Consider the following 21,293-nt stretch of genomic DNA (forward strand, 5'->3'; position numbering starts at 1 on the left):
CGTTCTATACTTCAGTTCTCGTTTATTCAAAGGTCTTACCTCTGAAGATGATCTTGATACCCTGATATATCTAGCTTTTGGTGTCTCGAAATGGCGATGTTTTTGCTCAATCTTATCTACCCATATCCCTTCTTACTTTCCTTTCTATTTTGGCATCTCAAGTAGATTAGCATCTTATGTTCAGTTTGTACGGCATTACACATCGGCAATGTGTATTTGTTCAACATGATCAACTGCCCTACCTTCTTTATTATATTATCCATTCAGAAATTCGATATGAATACGTTGGACTTTCTACTCAGTAGACGTGTCAAGTGAAAAAAATCTTCGGATCAGCACCGAAGTCTTTACTATACATAAGCGCAGTGACAGCATGGTTGAATATAAAAAGGATAGCGTGATACGCGATGCCACTATTTATAAATATTTATTCAACAAAGTAAAGTACCAGTGAGCTAAGTAATAACTCTGCACCAGTAAACGAGTGTAAGAACTTGACAATATTTATAATACATCGCATGCCTCAGGCACGATGATAAACACGAACGTGAACAGACGATTCTGTACAAAAGGTGATAGGATACACCCATCCGTCTACCACTCAGGCATGGTAGCAAACCAGCTCTTGATGAACTCGATACGCTCCTCGCTATCGGAAATAGGGCCGGCACCCCAAGAGTCACCCAACCACATAGTCTGCTCGGAGTCGGTGCTGGGCGGGAAATGAGGGAGTCCATCGCCGTTCGGGTTACCAGTACGGATGAAGTTAGCCCAGTAGTTGGACATGTACTCCTCAACGACATAGTCATAGGGGTACCAAGTGACATTGGAGTAGTCGGAGTAAGGGATGTTGTTGAAGGTATACCAGAGTTCCGAGCCGTGGTAGGCGCCCTCGTCGCGGTTCTCAGCCGGGGAGCGAGTGAAGTAGTAAGTGTAGACAGGGCTCTTGGCACCACCCTTGGCCCAGTCGAGAGCCCACTGCCAGGTACCGATACGGCTCATGTCGCGGTAGAGGGCGTTCGAGTTGTTGTTGGCCTGGGAGGTGGAACCGCCGGGGTAGAGCTTGAAGAATTCCTCCGAGAAGTTCTGGAAGACCTCCTGGTAGAGGGTGTTGTAGGTGGAGGCGGTAAGACCGGGGTCAGTCTCGGCGCCGGACTCGTCCTTGTTGTTTCCGGTGAGGATGGGCACGTCTGAGTGGGCATTGAGAAGGAGGGACTGGGTGTAGTCGTAGGGGAAGACGTAGCCGTCAATGTTGGGACGCCACATGGGGGGTTCCATGAAGAAGGCGGAAGCGTTGGCGAACTGGGTACCTTCGAAGATGGTATCGCTGAGAGAGTCGTATTCGAGCAGGGTCTCCATGGAGACGGAGGTGCGCAGTTCTTGAATGGAGGTGACGTTCAGCTCCTTGAGGAACTCGACACCCTGGGCTTCGGCGGCCACCTTAGTGCGGTGGCTGGTGGCAGCACTGCCGGTCATGGGGTCATGGGGACCGCGAGCACCGCTCTCAGAGATGACACCGGCAACGAGGCCCTTGGTCAGCGGGCTCCACATGCTATCCAAGGCGCTGGCCGAGCCGGCAGACTGACCGCCAACAGTAATCTGGCTGGCATTGCCACCGAAGTTGGCAATGTTCTCGTGAACCCAGCGCAGGGCGGCTTGCTGGTCGAGAATTCCGTAGTTACCAGAGCTGTTGTGACCGGATTCGGCGGACAGTTCGGGGTGGGCGAGGTAGCCGAAGGGGCCCAACCGATAGTTGATGGTGACGACGATGATGTCTTTGGCGGCGAGACCGGTGCCATCATAGGTCAGGACGTCACCGGAACCACCCTCAAATCGACCGCCGTAGATCCAAAAGTACACCGGCAGGTTCTTGGAGGTGATGTCAGAGGTGTCGTTGTAGTTAGGGGTCCAGATGTTCAAATAAAGACAGTCTTCGCTAGTGCTTTTCTTTCCGCTACTGAAGATGCCCGCACTGCTGTAAGACTGGGCGCATTGAGGGCCAAATTCGGTTGCATTCAGGACGCCAGACCAGGGCTGGGGTGACTGGGGCTCCTTCCAGCGGTTTTCACCAGTCGGGGCAGCGGCGAACGGAATACCTTTGTAGACAACGGCGGTGTCACCACCACGGAAGGGGGAGTATGTGCCCCGCACATATCCCAAAGTGGTGTTCACAACAGGAAGGTCAGAGCCGGCTGAACTTGTCTGGATGGCTGCAGACGCAGCCAGGGGCACAGCGGCAGCCAGGCCGGCCAAAGTTGAAACAGCGCGCATGGGGAAGATTGTGCAGCTAGATGATCAAGAGAAAGGAGTGAATGCTGTGGATTATTGTTCCGAAAGTGTGATGAAGTGGCAAAGTAACTGGGAGAGGTTCCCTTTTTATAAAGAAGGCCTTCAAGGTATACGCAAGCTCATAATTGCAAGTCCGAGATTTTATAAGGAGGGACTGTTTGCACCGAGGGCGGCGTCGTCATCTACCCGGGGATTGAAGCCTGTTGTAACCTTGCTATGCCTGTTTGAATCGGACCGAGCCTCAGAGCTATACCAATTTCTATCGGACCAATGTATCAGGTTGCGTCCAGCATGAGCCTCCCAAAACCGCATTGACAAATGTAAGAAGGACCGAAAGCCGTGAACTGGACTTGATGTTAGTTCTGTAGGCCCAAATAAGCTTATTTTGGAACTACCCCGGTCATTTCGTGGATAAGCGCTCGCCACCTGTTCTGGAATTCTTCAGCAATCCTTCAGAATTCTGCCACACCCGCCGCCATGCCGTTTGGGGACTGTAAGGTCACGGTCGAGAGACCCTGCTCCACAAGCTTGGAGTCCAGAATCATCAATCTGAGCCAGATATCCACAAAAGCCGGCAGTTTCGGAGTTTAGTCCTCGGCTCTTGAATTATGACCGAGATCTCGGGCCCGACCCCGAGCTTGGCGGTCGATCATCACCCAAAGCAGATATCTTGACCGCCCAGTCGGTCTAAATGCCTTGATGCGGTTGTTCCATCATTCAGGTACATCAGGTACCAGATGTTGGCTTATCATTCACGTAGTTGTTTTGTGTTTGTGTCATGGTATTCGTTGCTATGTACAAAAGATCCTCCATTGGGCTGTGCCTCCACATGGGTAGCTAAAGTCGTTACTGTACTCCGACAGGTCTCGCTCCGGACAGATTCACAACGCGTCCACCTCCGGCTGTCGGTGGTGGTGCCACTGCTGGCGGTTGGACCCATCCCGGAACGTTGTCGTCTTCTTGTTCCCGAGCCAGGATTGTCTGCCAAACATTGGGGAAGCCAGTCGGTATGGCACCACGGAGACGCGCACCGGGAATCGCCAGACGGGGATTCTTATGAGTCAGGAATCCACGCATCAGACCCTGGGTGAGGAGGGAGGCCAGAATGGACTCAAGCTCGCGCATCATGAGAGTAGGTTTGCCTGAGTCCTGCTCGCCGTCGGCTCGACTCGCGTACGGGTCAAGCTCATATTGCTGGTAATCTATAGAGGGCTGTCCATCAACAAGACTGCCCGGTGGGTTCATCTGCCACTGTCCCTGCGCATCGAAATATCCGTCCGGTGCCAGATAGTCTCCATATTTCTCTATAAGGCCTGGATTTGCGACTGCCTCTTGTGCGTCCAACTCGCCCAGCCCCTCGAAATCCCAGTCCGTTGCTTTGTGTATGATCTGGGACCCGAACAGATTTTGACCAGCCTGGGAATCTGGTTCGGGTTTAGAGGCGAAGAATCCTATTGAGCTTTGGGCCGACTGGGCATGCTGAGATTGAATCCACCGGACCGCCGCATCCAACTTGTTGAGATAGAGGTATGGTGGCGGTCCACGTTGAGAAGGGCCAAGTGAAGGATCGCCGTGGAAACCGGCGTGGATAAAGACCTTTCGTGCAAGTGACCGCCAGACAAGAATTTCGCATCTGTTGCGTAGGGCAAGAAGGATGCCTTTCCGAGCGAACCATTCTGTTTCAGGGGATCCAATTGCAAGATGCTCGCGGAACGCTATATAATCGCCCCGAGCAATCAGCCGACAAATTGGCACGAATTTGTCTACCAGCCCTTCGGCCTCAGGACGCTGCAATAACTGTAATGAGGGGAAGCGTCCTAGTATCATATTACAAGGAATGAGGTAGGTCAGGATGACTCGTTTCTGATTCGTTGCCTGACGGTGGCATTGATCGTAAGAAGCTTGCAGGGCGATCTGGGCGGGATAGAAGAGGTTGTTGGAGAACAGGTAACGTCCGAGGTAGTATAGATAGGTGACGCGCTGCGAAGCTGGGAAGTGTTTCAGAGGAGGGGATTGTGCGCTGATACTCGCAAACATTTGCTCTGCGTTTCGGAGTTTGCCGCACTGGCCCATGTTAGATTGATTTCACACTAAAGGATATCCAGTCATACCTGGAAAAGCAGCTTGAGGCAAAGGTTTGCCATCAAGTAGATCCCTATCCGCTTCCCTTCTGGCTTTCCGTGGATACCTGGCGTGCCACTTCTGTCCGTTAAACACTTAATGAATGCTTCCCGGACAACATTTGCAGATTTCTCCACTAGCGTCACCTTTTCCGTCGCTTCTTCTTGATTTGACCGGCCTTCGAGTCGCAGCAGGTGGGCAATTAAGTCTGGACGTCGGTCGAGGCCCATGGCCAGCTTTGCGAGGACTTTCGAGAGGTACAGAACGGTGGGGAGGACTATGACACCCATTTGGCTGTCACCTAATGCCAGTACACATTGGCTGAATGGCACAGTCACGGGTCAGCAATAGTGCCAGCAACGAGTTGTGTGATACCTACTTCAACAGCCCCTTGAGAAGGTCGTATGTTTCGAGCAAATTGTCCAGGTTGACATCGCGTAGAAAGGTAAAGTAAAGCTTCATAAAGGCAGGGAAAGCGGTCCACGGGGCGCCCTTTGTTTTCGGAACGAGGGTTTCGCATCGTCGCAATAGCTCTGCCTCTTTAGGACCGGCCGGATAATGTTGCCGCAATTCCTCCACCATTTGTCGATAAATATCAGGCAGGGGAGGCTCGAGCTGCAAATAATCTTGAAGTTGGCGTCCATCTCGAGCCTTGACCAGGTCAGCGATACTGGCGAAGAAACGGTCCAAAGTCGGCGTCGCCATTTTTGGTGGAGGTATGGAGGGATGAAAGCTCTCGAAGGCTGTCCGTCACGGATTGCGGGGAGTCGGGCAGAGGCGGTCAACGATTGGCGCACATGGTGGGATGCTGAAAGGCGTACCGAGTCCCTGCAGAATAACAGGGCGGACGTCTGGCGCGTTGAGCGAGAGAGATGAGGAGATTGAATGGGTGGAGGCTTGTTGGAGAAAAGGCAACAATCGGGGAAATCGATGAAGCCGAAGTCTGGGAGCTCCCACCACCCGCTAGGCCAAATCGGGTAATTCCCGTGCCTGCGCCTGTTGGGGTCTCTCTCTCTCTTCCCTTCAACTTCATCCTCGCGTGCTCGACAAAGAATTGAATTATACGGCTTGCAGTAATGCCAATTGGGCTATTATAAACAATTACTTACCAGGAAATGCTAACAATTTGCACTATGGACAAGCTATTGCTATGGATGGGCAGACTAGTCCGTTCCGCGCCAGCACCGTGAAGCTCAGAGTGCATCTACCACTCACCTGCCTTCAATCATTTACTGGGATATGGAATGTGATTGGGACTGAGATTTCCTGCAACGGAATAGCTACTGAATATACAAAGATCCCCGGTTGCTCTGAGACTCTCATGCGACCGCGATCAAGGATGCATAGGCAATGCAACAAGCACCAAAGAACTACACTCGCAGGAGTTCAATCAGGCGCCAGACGTCAGAACTGACTACCATAGCTCAATTATGTCGCACATGGAGATGGGGATGGTGTTACGCATTATTTTTTTCCGACTGGCTTGAAGCTGCGGCTCGGAAATATCCAGATGGACTGCCAGGGCACAGCAGCGCAGAACGGCACAATTCTTCATGTGATGGTGGCTGGATCCGCTGCTCGGAGCCCAGACAAGTTCTATGCATTGAGGAGCACCAGAATCTATCTTGTCTTGATTTGGGAGTATGAAACGTAGGGCGTCTGGTCGCCCTCCCCATGCGGATGCTAGTCGGCTTGAAATCAAGTCGGATACCCAGTAGGACTCGTGCGACCCATTGATCAGCGCGCCTCTCAACCCAAGCAATGGCAAATATCTAAGAACGTGATTGTTATTGACTCGCTGAAAATACCTCCAATGCAGGCAGTTCAGGGTCGTGATGAATGAAACATGGAATTGGCTTTGGCCCGCCTTCACATGCTCCGATCCACCCTCTACGTCATTGCCATCATCATCATTATCGCTTCCGTCCGGTTTCCGCTGCCCTAGAAAAGCACCCCTCCCCGTTCCTGTTCTTCTATTCTAACATTAATGTCCCATTCTTTTGTTTTTACAGTGACCTATATCCATTGACTACAGTATCTTTGCACTAACCTCACTCGCTCAGCCAATCGCCACCATGGCGGAATCAGAGTCCGCTTTCTCGTTGTCGGCCTTTATCCGCAACCCCCTCCTCCAGTCTTTTACCATATGTTACATGCTCTTCCAGAACCTGCTTAACTGGATCTTTGCACCTAATCCGCCAAAGCCTTCCTCAATTGCCAATGGCGTTCCGAAAAAGCGAGTGGCCGTAATTGGAGCTGGTCTCACTGGAGTGTCTGCAGCCGCTCATTGTGTGGGCCATGGCTTCGATGTAGAGATCTTTGAAGCGAGATCGAAAGACAAGGGACTGGGAGGTATTTGGAGTGTAAGCCACGGCCATAAAAAACCTCATCTGGATGCCCTTACTAATTACACACAGCGAGTGAACTCTACCTCCTCCCTGCAGATCCACAGCATCATGTACCGCTTCCACCCGTCAGTGCAATACGACACAGCCTATCCCACCCAAGCAGAGATCAAAGAGCAGATCGTCGACCTCTGGAAGCGATATGGCCTGCAGAAACACACCACATTCAACACCCCAGTGACTTCCGTCAAACAAACAAAGAACGGCCGATGGATCATCAACAACGAGGAAGACAAATACGGCCGCTTCGACGGCATCATCGCATCCGTTGGCGTCTGCGGTGACCCGAAAATGCCAACAATGCCAGACCAGGAACGCTTCAAGGGCGAGATCTACCATTCCTCCGAACTCGACGGGAAACAAGTTGAAGGCAAAAGGGTCCTCATTGTCGGCGGCGGTGCCAGCGCCATCGAAGCCCTCGAATTCGCCGTGAAGTCCAAAGCCGCCCAAATCGACGTGCTCTCCCGCTCCGACAAATGGATCATCCCCCGAAACGTCTTCGTCCAATCCCTCCTAGCCATGAACATCCTCGGACAAGAAACCTCCCTCTCATGGATCCCCGAATCCCTCCTCCGCAGATTCTTCTACCGAGACCTCTCCGACATCGCCCCCTCGGGCGGCCTCTTCACCCAAACCCCCATGGCCAACTCCGAACTCTTCGAACAAATCCGCGACGGCAAAGCCCGCTGGCTCCGCGGCGACATCGTCACCCTCGAAGAGGACGGCGTGCGCTTCAACTTCCGCGGCAATGGCGTCCCCAAGGGCGGACCCGGCCACGAAGACCTCGTCCCCGGCGACGTAATCATCCTCGCCACAGGCTTCAAACGCCCCTCGCTCTCCTTCCTCCCCAATGACGCCTTCGAAGAACCCTACTCCCCTCCAAGCTGGTACCTCCAAGTCTTCCCACCCAAATACCCCAGCATCTGCGCCAACAATAGCACCTACGTCAACGCCATCGGCACCGTCGGCAACATGCACATTGGCATCTACACCAGATTTCTCCTGATGTTCTTGACGGACCCGCTGTCTCGTCCGACGGAAGGTCGCATGAGAACCTGGATCGATTTCACCCGATTCATGAAGAAGCTGTCGCCTGTTGGCGCATTCGACTTCTTCACGTACACTGAGCTCTTGTATTGGTTCGTGTTTTGTATCCTGGTTAACCCGTTCCGGTGGAAGTGGGCTCCCTTTGTCTTGTTTGGAGTCGGGTGGACGCTGCCGTTGGAGGTCGTCAAGCAGGAGGAGAGTTTCCGGAAGGAGTTGAGACGGCAGCATTAGAGTTGGAAAAGAGAGAAATGTTTTGGTGTGTTGGAGCTGTAGTGGACGAAAAGGTGATTGGGATCTCCTTGATGAACAGTTGGGAATAAGCCCTTAGGATACGGTGTTAGGGAATAGTGGATGTACCATGTCCCTGATGATGACTATGATGAATTGAATATTTACTACTAGCTATGTATGTGATGTATTATGACTTGCATGCAGTAATAGTGCATCAAATATGATTGATGATCGAATCAACTACTATGTAATATAGGAATTACCAGCTTAGATGAGGTTATTACCCCAGCTCTGCACACGTATAGCACGTAGAGTGAGAGATAGTGTTATCAGTTGGACAGGCAGTAAGTAGTAGTAGACACATTATGGCTAAAGACTGATTGATCAGCCGCAGTGCGACATAAAAAGAACTCGCCGTGGAAGATTCTGTACTACTAGTGCCTAACTTCACTACTACGTTTCTTCCATAGACATTAAAATTTACTTCATAAGTAATTTTCCATATATCTCCTCTATCTCCAATATATCCAAGAGTCTATACTTCCACTAATTCAAAACAACTACATCCACCTACCTATATAGCAACAACATCTACTTCCCCTTCTTCAACAAATACTCACCTCCCCACCACGCCCGATACACCCCATACAACCCACTCACCGGCCACACATTCCACATCACATTCCCAACCCACTGTCCCCATCCCATCCCAGCTTGCCTTTCCTTCTCTGTGGCAGATGGATTCAAATCCACTCGCACCTTCTCATACAGATTCTTCAAGTAGCCCGCATGATACTTCTCCCGGAGGGCATCATACCGCTTCTTGTCATAGATATCCCAGAACTCGTCCTCTGTGTAGTACGCGCACGCGTACAACCACTTCTTGCCGCCCAGGTCGCGGACCTTGTGCTCGAGACGGCGATTTTGGGCGATGAACTGGGCGCCGCGGTAGGGAGAGGGCGCCCAGAGGCCGAAGTTGAGGAGGTATTCATCTTCTTCCTTCTCTGCCGGTGAAGAGGGAGAGGGAAGGGAGGGTTTGCCGCGGCCGATGATTTGGGGGTTACTTGTGCTCGTCTTGTCAGTGACTTTGAGAGGACAGAGCCAGATTGGGTATGCGCCAAAGTTCTCTGGTTCGTCGAGCCACGTGACGAAGGTGTCCGCGGAGGAGTATGGGACGGCTACGTCTTGAATGATGTATTGGTTGGAGTGTCCGCTGGCGTGCAAGGCGTGGTACATGACGCGCGTGTGCATGAAGTAGTCGAGGAGGTAGCGGGTAATGCGATTGAAGGGTGTTATGAAGTATTTGTAGGCGTAGCGGCCGGTCCAGAAGGCACCGCGGTCGTAGCGGAAGAGGTAGTCAGGAAGGGGCACGAGCTCGGTCGTTGGTTCTACAGGGGCTGAGGATGGGGGCGTTACACGCCCGGAGCGTTGAGCATGGAGATAGAACCAGGGATCGTGGGGACGGGTGAAGTGTTGAATCTTATACCTCTGTGTCTTGTCGTCTTTCGAGAGAGAACCATCGCTCAGTCGCCCCGCGCATACCACTACATGGTCCTTGGCGAAGACTATGCCGTCCAGATAATCAACATCGGGGTCCTGGGTCTTCTCATGGAATATCTGCCGCGCATCGCTAATGCTACGAGCCGGAATGTAGGACAATTCGACAAACGACTTAGCGTCGCGACATTGGATTTCCAGCATTGTGATCACGCCCATGGTACCGAACGCGGAAGCTGCGGCATTGAACAACTCCGCATTTTCGGTACGGGAGGCCGTACGAATCTCCCCATTACCAAGTATTATCTCAATGCGAGTCACTGTGGCATCGAAGAAGCCGTGTCGGAAGGAACTGCTCTCGCCGGAGGTGCCGGAGAACCCCCCGCCTGCGGTGATGCCGGGAAACTCCATGACGACCAGCGGGACGAGGTTATAGGCGAGTGTAGCATTTAGGAGAGCATCCATTGGGACGTTGGGCTCCACCTGGATGGTTTTGGCAGCATGATCAACGGAGAGGACATTGGTAAGGTGAGCGGTACTGAGGGTATTGGTAGGGGTGAGACTGGCATTGCGGGTGGAATTGGTGCTGCCGTGGTATATGCGGAAGGAAGTGCGGGTTTCGTGAAAGCGGGCGATTTGGGCGCGGAGAGGATTGATGCGATCGGCGTGGGTGGCCATTGTGAAGAGGAGGGAGGTGGGATGGAAGGGCAGGAGGGAAGAATAGCGGGACTCGAGGTAAACGTGCGGAGATCCGGATAAGCTGGGGACAGATTGGCGGTTGCCTGGTGTGGGGATGATATCATAGCCAGGGGATGGTATGATGGATCGCCAACCTCCTCCAAATCCTCTAATTTTCAACCACAATCCGCTGCTCCAAGCGCGGCGAGATACCTGGTGTCCATGTTGGTGTGAATTCTCCAACTTCATCCGCGTCATTAATTGGCGATGGCTGCAGCCCCGTCCGATGCATCCATGTCCGGACGGCCTTGCGCGCCAGACGCAGGCGCCGTTCCTCTTCCGTAGCGGACCGTGCTGGCAGAGTTACATAGTTCGTAGTCGGACGAGGAGAGGTCAGGATGTCGGGGTCAGTGTCCGAGTCCGAGTCCATTGACTCGTCCTCCCCGTTCAAGCCCACCCCTCGGCTCTCCGTCTCCTCGGTCTCCACAATCTCGGGGAACCGACCATAATAGTAGTTCTTCGACCGCGACAACGGGGGCCGATACGGCACCTTGTTTGACTCGGGAGACGGCTGGCGGGATGGCGGTTTCAGCCATCCATTGCAATGGAGGCTATCATGCACGTTGCTCCAGTGTCGGGTCATGCTGGGACCCCAGCGGCGCCATCGACCCAGCACTCGCAAACTCAGGAAATACTGGCGGAGTAGTGTGCTGATCAGGATGCCACTCTCTTCATCTACGATCTCTTCGACTTCGCCGCCCTCTGACTGCACCAGCAGAGACGCAAACCCGTCTTTCCCACGAGCCATGTATCCGCGGGTTGCCAATGTGTACTGCCCATCGAAGTCAATTGGCTCTCCGCCGACCTGGGCCCAGTTGATGCGGGAACCCGAAGGGGCCGAGGGGTTGTAGCCAAAAGCAATGTTCGATACCTGGGTAAACCGTCCTTCGAGCGCTGGAAGCTGGCTCACTCCATTCTCCAGGGCATCAAAGAGCGCACGACCCTTGATGCGCAATAATACGACCGGATCTTCAAAGGGGAAGCAGTTGAGGATATCCTTCAGCCGCAGGATCCCTGGCGGGTAAATTTGGTCACCACGTATAGTCCCGCCAGCCATCATCGCGCAGTCTGCCCCATAGTAAAACCGCATGAGGTCGCACGCAAAGTTCCCCAAATTCGACTCCTTCTGACGCACAGTTGAGAATCGACCATCCAATGCGACCGAAGTATACCCGATCGGCTTTTCTAATTTCGCCGCCAAGCTAGACGTCAACCGATTTACCATGACCGTCGTTGCAGGATCCTCCGGAATTGACCGAACGATATCCCGGCGCACGATGCTGAAGTCCCATCCTTCACCATCCTCCTTGCGCCACGCCTCAATGTAGCTAAGTTGCTTGAAGTCCGTACCCGACCGGAGAACATGCGTGCCGTTGACGACGGCATGGGCATAGAAATGATCGTGGCCACCTAAGATAATATCAATCATTCCCGGTGGAAGCTTCTGAGCCAGCTTATGATCATTCGGTTCACGTTGGTGGGTGACCGCGACAATCAATTCGGCGCCTTGTTCACGCAGACGCGGGACCAGCTCCAGCGCTGTCTTGTACGCAGACTTATAGACGAGGTTCGGAGGAAGGGCATTGATCGTTCCGAGCCTGCCCAGAGTTAGCCTACCCACCCAAGTGTACCATAAACCAGGCCATCAGACATACCATTCCCTCTCGCCCAAGCCAATGACACCGACCTTGATCCCGTTAGACGAGGTCAACATCAACGTCTTCTCGCAATTCGCAATCGGCACATCCTTTCCCAGATCCAGATCCAGAACATTGGCCAGCAGCCACGGAAACCGACATTGTGTACGTAGATGGCGGAATTGAGCGACACCGAAATCGAGATCGTGATTCTGTCAGGACCCTGTCAGCTTCCCCCCAGTGCAGCACGGATGTAGTTCTAACATACACCAACACAGGCTACATCTGTCCCCGCCTTATTCAGAAACGGCACCATGTGCCGCCCTTTGGTGACCGTGCTTTCGAGACTGGGGTTGTAGGCATCGCCGGAGAAGAAGGTCAGGACGTTGGATTGTTCGGAAAAAGAGGGATCGTTGCGGTAGTAATTGACGACGGATTGAAATCGGGCTACGCCGCCGACGGGTTCTGCGGAACCTTCCCTGAAGAATTGTCAGTTGCTGTCGTTGCGAAGTGTAGATAGTTATTGTGTAGGCATTGGGGAGCATACTCCACGTGGTAGACGTCATTGTAGTGGATCAGTCGGAGGTGCGGCGGACCGGTCCTGGAGGAAGGGTGGGTGACGGACAAGCCGTCGGTAGGGACAGAGGGCATTCCTTGGGGAAATATTAATGACGAGTATAGTAATGATAACAATAACGACTGACAGAGCGAGAGAGTGTGTGAATGGGAGGAAAGAAGGCAAGAGAAACAAAGAGGGAGGATGAGGGGCATCCATCCCATCCAGGCAAGGGACATCACGGGTCCAAGTCCAATCAGGCACCGCCCATTAGGGAGGGTGCTGATCGGATCGACGGCAAGTCCGTGCGGAGTCCCTGACTAACAACAACATTGTAACATAACTCCCGGCTGCGCTGGCCACCTGCCCGCACTGGCCACCCACCTACTACATATCTAATATATTCAAATCTATATATAAACATTCTTTCTCTTTTCTTCTTTCCTCTCCCCCCCTTTCTCTTCTTTACTTAAAGCTATTTAACCACTAATTATACTATTAATATAGTTTAAAATATTAAAAAATATAGTAGAACAGGAAGGCAGGATTCTACTTATTATTAAGACTTTAAAAAAATATTAAATTAATAGTATTTATAATACTGCATACTTCTTTACTATTTTATATTTTACTTTATAAGATTAATTATATAATACTTTATTTATTTAAAAGACTTCTAATAGCGCTCAGAAATTAACTTCTAATAAAAAAAAATATCTTATATAATAAATTTTATTATTAGATTAATATAAAATATCTCCCTGACCTTCTTAAATATAAGATATAACTAATATTTTATTTTTTAAAAGAGATAGTTCTAATTCTTAAAATATTAGTTGAAATTAGGTCTCTTGCTTTATTAAATAATATAATTAATTAAAATAAAGATTTATAAAATATTATAATTATTAATAAACTAAGTATAAGAATTTTAAGATAATATAAGAATAATTTAATTTTATTTAAATAATGATTCTCTAATACAAGATTTAATTAGATAATATCTATAATTTTAATAAAATAGAATTTATAATAAATATTATTAAAATTCTGTAAATTATTATCAGGTATAAAATTAAAAATAAATTATTATTTATATAACTAGAAAATCAAGAATAAATAATTTTAATTAAATATATTTAAGTCTTTGAATTAATTTTATTTTTAATTTTAATTTTTAAAAGTAAGATATATTTATAAATATAATTTTAAAATACTAATCTATCCGCAGATTAGAGGATTAAAGTTAATAATAATAATTAAATTATTAATTTTATTAATTTATAATAATTTAAAAAATATTTTATTTTATTAATTACATACTCTGCTAGTTAATCTTGATTATTTATTTTAAATAATTATAAAAATTATCTAACTTCTGAATTTAATAATCTTTATATATAGAATAATATTATACTTATTTATATATCTTTATATTTATTTTATTTATTTTAATCTTTTAATATCAGCTGTTTTAGTCTTCTTAAATATATATATAGCTATTTAGTTAAAAATAAAATATATCTTAGATTTAATTATATTAATAAGCTGGACTTCTTTAAATATTATTTTTAAATATAATCTGATATTTTAAATAAGTATAATATAATTAATAATTTTAGAATTACTAGTCTTGTTCCCCTAGATTCTGATTAAATTTTTAAAAAATTAGAAATTTAATTATAAATACTAATTATTTTAATTAATTAAATAATTAATTCAGTATTCTAGATTTTCTATAATTTATAATAATTTTAAAAGCATGAATCTGTACTTATAGAAATTCTTAATAAATATATTAGAAATCTATCTTTATTTATAAAAGTATTTATAAATCAAGTTATCAAAGACTGTGAGTTAGTAATAGATAATATAATAATTTTAATAAAGAAGAACTGGGATTTATATATTATATATAAAAAATAATTTTAAAAAAAAAAATAATTAAAATAATAGATAATCTTTAAAAAAGATATCTTAATCTAGAAAATAAGAATTAAATTATAATAACTAAAGAAGATTTAGATAGAAAAAATAATATTTTAATTATTTACTTAGATATTTTCCTGCTATAATAAATACTATATAATTAATTACAGAAAAAATCAGTGTTCAAACCTCTGTAATAAGTAATAATATATATATTTTACTAATAATAATATTATTTAAATAACTTCATTCTTGCTTGCGTTGGGTGTGTAGTAGATGGATGTATAGTAGATAAATATATAATAGATGGATGGCTGGTGCGGGCGGGTGGCCAGCGCGGCCGGGAGTTACATTATCCAATTTCACAATATGATTATAACCATCTAACTACCTACAATATATACACAGTATCCACCACTATCCTCCCCATCAGTCAACAACATACCCTTCCGTACCCTCATCCGTTCTCTCAATATTCAAATCCGCCCACTCCACCCCATTCAGAACCGCCACTCGGATCGGCACAATAGCCAACTTCTGCTTCACAATCTCCTGCTTCTCTAGCGGAAGACTATCCACCACGGACTGGGGCGGTCCATGCAACTTCATACTCAGTTGCACACCACATATCTTGCAGAATTGGTGTCCTGTGAATTCCCTTCCAAAGCGATACTCTGTCAAGTTCTCTTCGCCGTGGAGAGTAACCTGTGACCGGTGGGGATATATACAGATATTGGCGTTCTGAGTAGATTAGTCAGGGCAGATTGCTACTTATGATATGCGATGACAGGTAATTGGATCAATACCCGCTGGCAAATACTGCAATTATCCTCCTTCACTTTAATCTCCGGTAGTGGTTTGGTTTGGACAGACAGGCGGACTGCGGTGCAGTGGCAGCTACCGGTGTAGATCTTCTCGGATGGGGTGTCAGTGTCAGTGTGAGTGAGCTCCGCGGGAGAACTTTCATGCAATATATTGCCCGGAGTATAACTACATGGATGAGTCGGGTATATCCTTAAAAGACGGCATGTTTGAGGGCGAACTCACCTCTCAATTCTTAACTTGAACGGATTAACTCCCACCAACGCCCGCGCCTTCATCGAGTAGCAGTCTGTCAATCAATACCATCCGCTGGACACATACTAATCAAGTCACTCACATTTACTCCCATCCCAACCTCCCCCGACGGCATCTGATGTCCCCTTACCGATAGCCCCGTCCCACATGTCGGACAGAACTAAAGTGAGACACGGTTTAACACTTAATCAACATCGTCAGTCCCTGGCAAGGTACTTACCATATGCTTTCCATGACCCCTATTACCAGAGTCGTAGCAAACCAGCTCCCCAGCCCCCCGTGTAACTTGAAATTCTTGTTCAGCAGGGAATAGCCACAGGTACCCCTTCTTGGCACAGAGTGTGCAATGACATGCATGCACTGCTTCCAAGGGGCGGAAGAGAGGTAGTTTGAATTGGAACCGGCCACAATGGCAAGTTCCCTTGTATTCGACATTGTCTGAGGTGGAGGTCATTGGGTGGGTTGGTTGATTGGTTGGGTTTGAAAGACCAGGGTACTTAGTTTGACAAAGGATGGGTGAGGTGAGTGATAAGCAAGCAATAAATGCAAAGTTATCGAGAAGAGACATGGGTGATGATATAAGGTGGGATTAACATCCTTGTCAACAGGTGGCTTATCGGTCAAATTGATTGGTTCCCTCGCTTGTGGTGGCTTATCTTCTGCTTACTGGTTTCTTGACGTTCCATCATCGTGGTGTTGTCAGATAACCAAAAGAGTAAAATCGAACGGTATTCATTAAAGCATTAGGTAAACACAGGTAGATCCAAGAGGAACGCATGCAGATAGATCAACTCATAGGCCGGTAAGAGCCTGGTGCGCGAAGAGGTAGCCACATAAAGGAGAAGATAAGCATTCCACAACATCAGTGAAATAGAGCGAGAACAACATAGACATCGTATGCTTTTAACGAAGCATGGGGTATTTCATCAATCATCATTCTTTGCAAGTACCCAACAAGGATACTTCTACTCATCGTGGGCAGTCATTAATCATCATACCATACAGCGCGTGCTGATCAAGCCCAGGACCCCCGTCGTGAGGTATCGGAGGAGCCGTCAATCCATCGGAAAAGATCGGTTCCGTCGTCCAGAACAACAATCTCTCCGTTCAACCAGTTGGTCGCCAGAACATCAGGCGGCAGGGTTGCAGGCAGTGCGGGAGGATTGACCGTTAGGATACGATCCAAAATGCTGGAGATGACCCTTCTTGCGCGCTGACAGACCTCATACATTCCATCATGCGGGCGGACAACATATTGCAGGTGCGAAGCGAAGACGGTCAGTTTCTGGATGACTTCCGATCGCCGGAAGACGGTGGCGGGGAGCTGGGACTGGGATTCAGCTTGGCAGAGCAGCTCGATTGCTAGAACGCCGGCCGCTGGAACACCGAAAGATGCAGCCTAAGGACAGGTAAGCATAAGAGGGCAGGGATCGAAGGGGTAACAGCACGCACATTATATCCAACATTGTAAGTGCCCGTTCTCGAGCCGATCTCCTTGCCGATAAGCTCAAGGATCGTGCTGAGAATGTTCTGTGACACACTGACTAGACCCTCGGATCCACTTTGTGCCCGGCGCACAAGAACGCGGTAGAGGAGGAAGTCATTGTAGAGGAAGTTGAGATACAATGGAACGAGAACGCTGCTATCGTTGGTGTCCGGATCACTCGGGCGCCAACGGAGGAAGCCGGGCAAGTCGTTCCATGTCTTGTGAGATTGCTGCGACACCTCCCTAGGATGCACATTAGCTCTGATCTGCAAATCTGCAATCGTTACTTGTGAACTGCGGCACACTTACTGGACTTTGCGCGGCAACTCTTCGATACGTCGGCTCAAAGATAGTTCAAGAATCTGTTCTCTCGTAGATCCAATAAGAAGGGCGATGCGCATCCACGCAGCCTGTCCCACAATCCCCTGGGTATTCCAGCCAGTCTTGTCAAGCAGGCTAATGGCAGCCTCGCGGACCTTTGGCTCCGCCAGAATCTCTTCGTAACTCAAGTCCAGAGGAAACTGCACATCGTAGTAGCGCCAGCTAATCTGAGGCGGCCTTCCCAAGAAAGTTGCCAGCTGCTTGTCAATACTGTAAGCCCCGGCAACTAGTCGCTTGCGGAGTTCAAGCAAGAAAAATGGAATGCGCTTCTCTTCAGGTGCATTATGACTGAGGGTAAAGACCGTCGTCGAAAGATCGGCCAGTCTTCTCCACGCCCGAGGATCTATATCTCAATTAGCAAAGATCCCAAATACCCAAATGAACAGACCAGAGAAGAACATACCATTCTCACCGCACACCAGCGTTAGCAGATGAATATGCTGAAAAAGTAGCCATCCCAACGGATCATTGACCGCCGTAGAAAGATCGCAGAACTGCAAACAAGTATCGCTCGCACTAACTGCCTGAGCAGCGAGCGACTTCTGATCCCTCGGCACATTCGCCTCACTGGAACGGATAGACCTCCAATCCCGCTCAAGCATAGCGCCCTGACCAACAATCGTAAACACCAGTCCAATACCCTCCCACCGTCCAGAAATTCGACGGATATAGTCCTCTGGCGACATAGTCGGCTGAACAGCCAGCGGCTTGGCACTATCATCAAAGATCTTCTGCGACCAGCGAAGCAAACTCGACTGCAAGTCCTTCGCATCCGCAGCCAGCGCCCCATGCAAATCCTCCAACGCCTCAAACATCCCGCTCACCAGCCGATGACCCAGGACACATCCCTCAGGCCACACCTCGACCGCCGTTTCAGACAGTCGCTCGTATAACGCGAAATGCTCGAACAGCATAGTGAGCAGTCGAGCGCCAAGCTGGATCTGCTTCGTATCGGGCCGAGCCGCGGAGGGCGCATCAATGACCAGAGAGCGTTTGAATTGATCTCCAATGTCGCTGAATGTCGCCGAATTATTGGTGGCGAAATCGAAAGACAATTTGTCGTCGCCGGCGTTGAATGAGGCTCGGTTCTGGAGAGCAGCGGAGTCGGGGCGGGGTTGGGCTGTTTGGGGACGTGGTGATGCGGTGGGTGAGGGAGCATTGTCCGAGTACCAGGTGCGAGAAGCCGGAACGGGCGTGAATACGCAGCTCTCTCCCTTACCGCGACGGACACAATTCTGGCATGTTGGGGTGGCACTATCGCAGCGGATTTTGGCTTTGCGGCAGGGCTCACATGGCAGAGCTTGCCCGTTGCGGCGGGAAGAAGTCATTGTCAGACTCGGAGAAAGGGAAAGGAATGACGGGGTAGGGAGGAAAGAATGAGGGTGGGAGAGTTTAATTGAAGGTTAACATTGCAGGGAAAGAAAGGGGGAAAAAGTATTTAACACCTGCAAGTCATGGATGTTAATCTCAGCTGGATTAAAATGCAGTGGCAGGAAATCAAGCAACAAACCATGAATCAATTAAATTATCCCGGAGGTTGGATGCCCCACTAGCCCCGATATGGACTAGTGGCCTCGTCATGGGATGCGGGGCCCCTGTTACTAATTTAAGTCATTGCTTCATTTAATTTGGATCGATCCAGATCATCTTGAAACCTTCATATACTATCGCTTTATGCCTGATATGCGTTGACTTTACCATTGCGTAGACAATCTAGATTTATTTCCATCGGAGTTGTTGTCACAATGAGGGCCCTACCCAAAGATATATTCGAAGCCTTCGTTAGGGTAGGATAATATGGACTTGTGGCATTTCATAACAAAACATATGCCAGTCATATTACTTTGTGCGCGCCAATCTTTACTACCTTATGATTAACCGCACAGCTAGCTTTAGGTGCTGTCGTGGCCAAATAGTTGCGTTATCAAGACCGCTGTCACTGCCGGCATTGATCCCAAATACTCATTCAAACACCTCATCCACTGTATATCCTCAACACCTGACCAGATATCTCTCATTTTTGATCAAGTAAAATAGTATGTTGAGTCATCCTTGAAAACAACCAGTCTTGTGCTCTCCGTGACTTGGCACGGATGAAGAGCGACCAAGGACGATTATCCTCGTTGGATATTGTCAGAAGATCTGTATGAAACCCCTATTTAATTCTCCCTGCTCTGTTGTTTCAACTGAATGATAAGGGGGTTTCAATGATCAGTCACATATCTGGCAATGAATGTCAGCTCCAAACATCACGCAGATGTTACCAACCACACTCACATCTTGCCTCCATGATGTACCTAGTACCCCCAAGACTGAGCGACGAATATATTCAACGCTGATTTTAAAGCCTATCAACAATTGCCTACTACTCTATACTAAATCACTAGTGCTTAGATCACAAACGAGGATTGGTTTGATACGAAAGTAGGCTACAAGGCAATAGGAGGGCTGATCTATAACCGAAGTTTGCCTAATGAAATTACTTAACTGATCGCCATGAGTTGCTTCCGATCCTGTAGAGACCGAGACAACATCCTTGAGCGCCCTCCACCATTTCGGAAACTTCCACGAATCTATTAGTACGAAGGTCTGCTGCATACCAATGTGGCAAGTACGACTTATCAATTCCGTCATGCCCTACCTCCAGAGGCCCTCGCTGATGAGAAGGCAATGATTGCCTGTTGTTCCTTCTATACGCCTTTTGGAAAAGGCTAATCTGCAGACACGGTCTTGTTAGGGCCAGCTATCTGCTCCCATATTGGTAGCCATGCTTCAACTTGTGAAGACATTGACCACTCACCAGTTCACACGTATATCCACCCCAAAGACCTTGATTACGGAACTCATATTCGCAGGAAGGTTAGCATACCGGGCTAATTCTGGAATGAGATTTTTCAATGTCATGCTTGCCACATATTACGCAAGAGGCTCTGTTTGGCATGCGCCCCGGAATTAAAACGCTTGCTGTACCATGGTCACAACAACGGATTCCTGATCCCATCCCCCGAGATACTTGGCCATGGAAGGTCTAATAAACTTAGAGTTTGCGATCGTGGCGCCAGCTCTACACAAATCCACGAGTATATAAGTAACACCGGCCCCTCATGTGTACGAAGGTTAGACCAATATCCTTGCAATCTCTCCTGGCCTTCATTGTGAAGTTAGTGGAATTGATGGCACGGTATGTTAGCACCTCTCTCTGTCTTCCACAAGACCCTTATAATTCATGGACCAGGAGTGCGGCCGACAAATATATCAGCCTTGCGAACGCACTGGAGCAGCTAGACCCTGCGGAGGTTGATCATGTCTACAACGAGCTTGAGCCAGTCGATCCCAATTCCTTGGAAGGTGAATGGGATATGCATGTCATTGATACGGGGCATCCTGCACAAGCGTTAGCGGAGGACATCCTTCCTCTATTGAGTACCATGGACTTCGATGAAGACGCCGAGAAGGTCAAACAGTGCTTGTGTTCTGCCGTTCAACATTTCTAACTAGCCATGGGTAGGTCCACAAAATCAAGTTCCACGGTGCTCCTGGCAATCTGGTCATCCCAGGTGATCAAGCATCAACGCGGCGTTTCCGCTACGTGGATGCAAGTACTATTGCCGCTACCAATGGTTACAGGGCATACTATGGTAATTCTGGTGTTCTTCATTTCTACCTTACCCGAGCAGAAGACCAGTGCTACATAGGTTGAGTTTCCTGGCAGTGGCCGGATATCCCTTCGCAATTAATGGTACACAAAGCTAGTCAATTATCAAATTCTGGAGCCACTCATTAAATGCGATATTCATATTGAGCGAAAAAACACCAATTTCTAATTTTTTTTATTTTTTTAGGGGGTAAGATTCATTATGGGCCTGCAATACATCGATACAACCAGGATTCATGGTCCT

At 48.4% G+C, this 21,293-nt stretch overlaps 8 protein-coding genes across 8 annotated transcripts; 2 read left to right on the plus strand and 6 right to left on the minus strand.

Annotated features, from left to right (window-relative positions):
* Positions 1 to 567: 567 nt before the first annotated feature.
* On the minus strand, positions 568 to 2,289 carry BO79DRAFT_268753 (carboxylesterase/lipase family protein). Its single transcript, XM_025687138.1, has one exon. The coding sequence runs from the start codon at positions 2,269 to 2,271 to the stop codon at positions 595 to 597; it is 1,677 nt and encodes a 558-aa protein (XP_025538472.1). The 5' UTR covers positions 2,272 to 2,289; the 3' UTR covers positions 568 to 594.
* Positions 2,290 to 3,072: 783 nt separating this feature from the next.
* BO79DRAFT_288356 (uncharacterized protein) lies at positions 3,073 to 5,253 on the minus strand. Its single transcript, XM_025688673.1, has 3 exons — positions 4,790 to 5,253; positions 4,401 to 4,731; positions 3,073 to 4,353 (listed from the first exon to the last, which is right to left on the minus strand). The coding sequence occupies exons 1-3, from the start codon at positions 5,113 to 5,115 to the stop codon at positions 3,136 to 3,138; spliced, it is 1,875 nt and encodes a 624-aa protein (XP_025538473.1). The 5' UTR covers positions 5,116 to 5,253; the 3' UTR covers positions 3,073 to 3,135.
* Positions 5,254 to 6,402: 1,149 nt separating this feature from the next.
* BO79DRAFT_288357 (flavin-containing monooxygenase) lies at positions 6,403 to 8,265 on the plus strand. Its single transcript, XM_025688674.1, has 2 exons — positions 6,403 to 6,773; positions 6,828 to 8,265. Exons 1-2 carry the CDS (start codon positions 6,486 to 6,488, stop codon positions 8,091 to 8,093), a joined length of 1,554 nt encoding a protein of 517 aa, XP_025538474.1. The 5' UTR covers positions 6,403 to 6,485; the 3' UTR covers positions 8,094 to 8,265.
* A 419-nt stretch (positions 8,266 to 8,684) lies between these two features.
* On the minus strand, positions 8,685 to 10,268 carry BO79DRAFT_229549 (FAD binding domain protein; the record flags this gene model as incomplete). Its single annotated transcript, XM_025684047.1, has 1 exon — positions 8,685 to 10,268. One exon carries the CDS (start codon positions 10,266 to 10,268, stop codon positions 8,685 to 8,687), a length of 1,584 nt encoding a protein of 527 aa, XP_025538475.1.
* Positions 10,269 to 10,437: 169 nt separating this feature from the next.
* Positions 10,438 to 12,616, minus strand: BO79DRAFT_256245 (putative 5'-nucleotidase; the record flags this gene model as incomplete). The annotated part of the gene is made up of 4 exons (XM_025686180.1): positions 10,438 to 11,926; positions 11,984 to 12,177; positions 12,234 to 12,444; positions 12,513 to 12,616. 4 exons carry the CDS (start codon positions 12,614 to 12,616, stop codon positions 10,438 to 10,440), a joined length of 1,998 nt encoding a protein of 665 aa, XP_025538476.1.
* A 2,263-nt stretch (positions 12,617 to 14,879) lies between these two features.
* Positions 14,880 to 16,038, minus strand: BO79DRAFT_197087 (GFA family protein; the record flags this gene model as incomplete). The annotated part of the gene is made up of 5 exons (XM_025681237.1): positions 15,748 to 16,038; positions 15,610 to 15,687; positions 15,498 to 15,544; positions 15,257 to 15,440; positions 14,880 to 15,191 (listed from the first exon to the last, which is right to left on the minus strand). Exons 1-5 carry the CDS (start codon positions 15,979 to 15,981, stop codon positions 14,880 to 14,882), a joined length of 855 nt encoding a protein of 284 aa, XP_025538477.1. The 5' UTR covers positions 15,982 to 16,038.
* Positions 16,039 to 16,255: 217 nt separating this feature from the next.
* BO79DRAFT_175351 (putative C6 transcription factor) lies at positions 16,256 to 18,796 on the minus strand. The gene is made up of 4 exons (XM_025679791.1): positions 17,798 to 18,796; positions 17,323 to 17,737; positions 16,980 to 17,256; positions 16,256 to 16,926 (listed from the first exon to the last, which is right to left on the minus strand). The coding sequence occupies exons 1-4, from the start codon at positions 18,720 to 18,722 to the stop codon at positions 16,543 to 16,545; spliced, it is 2,001 nt and encodes a 666-aa protein (XP_025538478.1). The 5' UTR covers positions 18,723 to 18,796; the 3' UTR covers positions 16,256 to 16,542.
* A 1,771-nt stretch (positions 18,797 to 20,567) lies between these two features.
* BO79DRAFT_150488 (uncharacterized protein) lies at positions 20,568 to 21,094 on the plus strand (the record flags this gene model as incomplete). Its single annotated transcript, XM_025678624.1, has 2 exons — positions 20,568 to 20,849; positions 20,903 to 21,094. The coding sequence occupies 2 exons, from the start codon at positions 20,568 to 20,570 to the stop codon at positions 21,092 to 21,094; spliced, it is 474 nt and encodes a 157-aa protein (XP_025538479.1).
* Positions 21,095 to 21,293: the final 199 nt, after the last annotated feature.

Source organism: Aspergillus costaricaensis (genome assembly GCF_003184835.1).
Source record: "Aspergillus costaricaensis CBS 115574 unplaced genomic scaffold BO79scaffold_20, whole genome shotgun sequence".
NCBI classification, from domain to species: domain Eukaryota; kingdom Fungi; phylum Ascomycota; class Eurotiomycetes; order Eurotiales; family Aspergillaceae; genus Aspergillus; species Aspergillus costaricensis.

Excerpts from the sequence above, each read along its gene's own strand:
- BO79DRAFT_268753 (XM_025687138.1), bottom strand. The coding sequence starts at position 2,271 with ATGCGCGCTGTTTCAACTTTGGCCGGCCTGGCTGCCGCTGTGCCCCTG.
- BO79DRAFT_288356 (XM_025688673.1), bottom strand. The coding sequence starts at position 5,115 with ATGGCGACGCCGACTTTGGACCGTTTCTTCGCCAGTATCGCTGACCTG. Across the intron at positions 4,732-4,789 it reads CTTCTCAAGGGGCTGTTGAA|CCAATGTGTACTGGCATTAG; the intron begins GTAGGTATCACA and ends TGTGCCATTCAG. Across the intron at positions 4,354-4,400 it reads GCCTCAAGCTGCTTTTCCAG|TGCGGCAAACTCCGAAACGC; the intron begins GTATGACTGGAT and ends AACATGGGCCAG.
- BO79DRAFT_288357 (XM_025688674.1), top strand. The coding sequence starts at position 6,486 with ATGGCGGAATCAGAGTCCGCTTTCTCGTTGTCGGCCTTTATCCGCAAC. Across the intron at positions 6,774-6,827 it reads GACTGGGAGGTATTTGGAGT|CGAGTGAACTCTACCTCCTC; the intron begins GTAAGCCACGGC and ends AATTACACACAG.
- BO79DRAFT_175351 (XM_025679791.1), bottom strand. The coding sequence starts at position 18,722 with ATGACTTCTTCCCGCCGCAACGGGCAAGCTCTGCCATGTGAGCCCTGC. Across the intron at positions 17,257-17,322 it reads GAGTTGCCGCGCAAAGTCCA|GGAGGTGTCGCAGCAATCTC; the intron begins GTAAGTGTGCCG and ends TGTGCATCCTAG. Across the intron at positions 16,927-16,979 it reads CTTACAATGTTGGATATAAT|GCTGCATCTTTCGGTGTTCC; the intron begins GTGCGTGCTGTT and ends ACCTGTCCTTAG.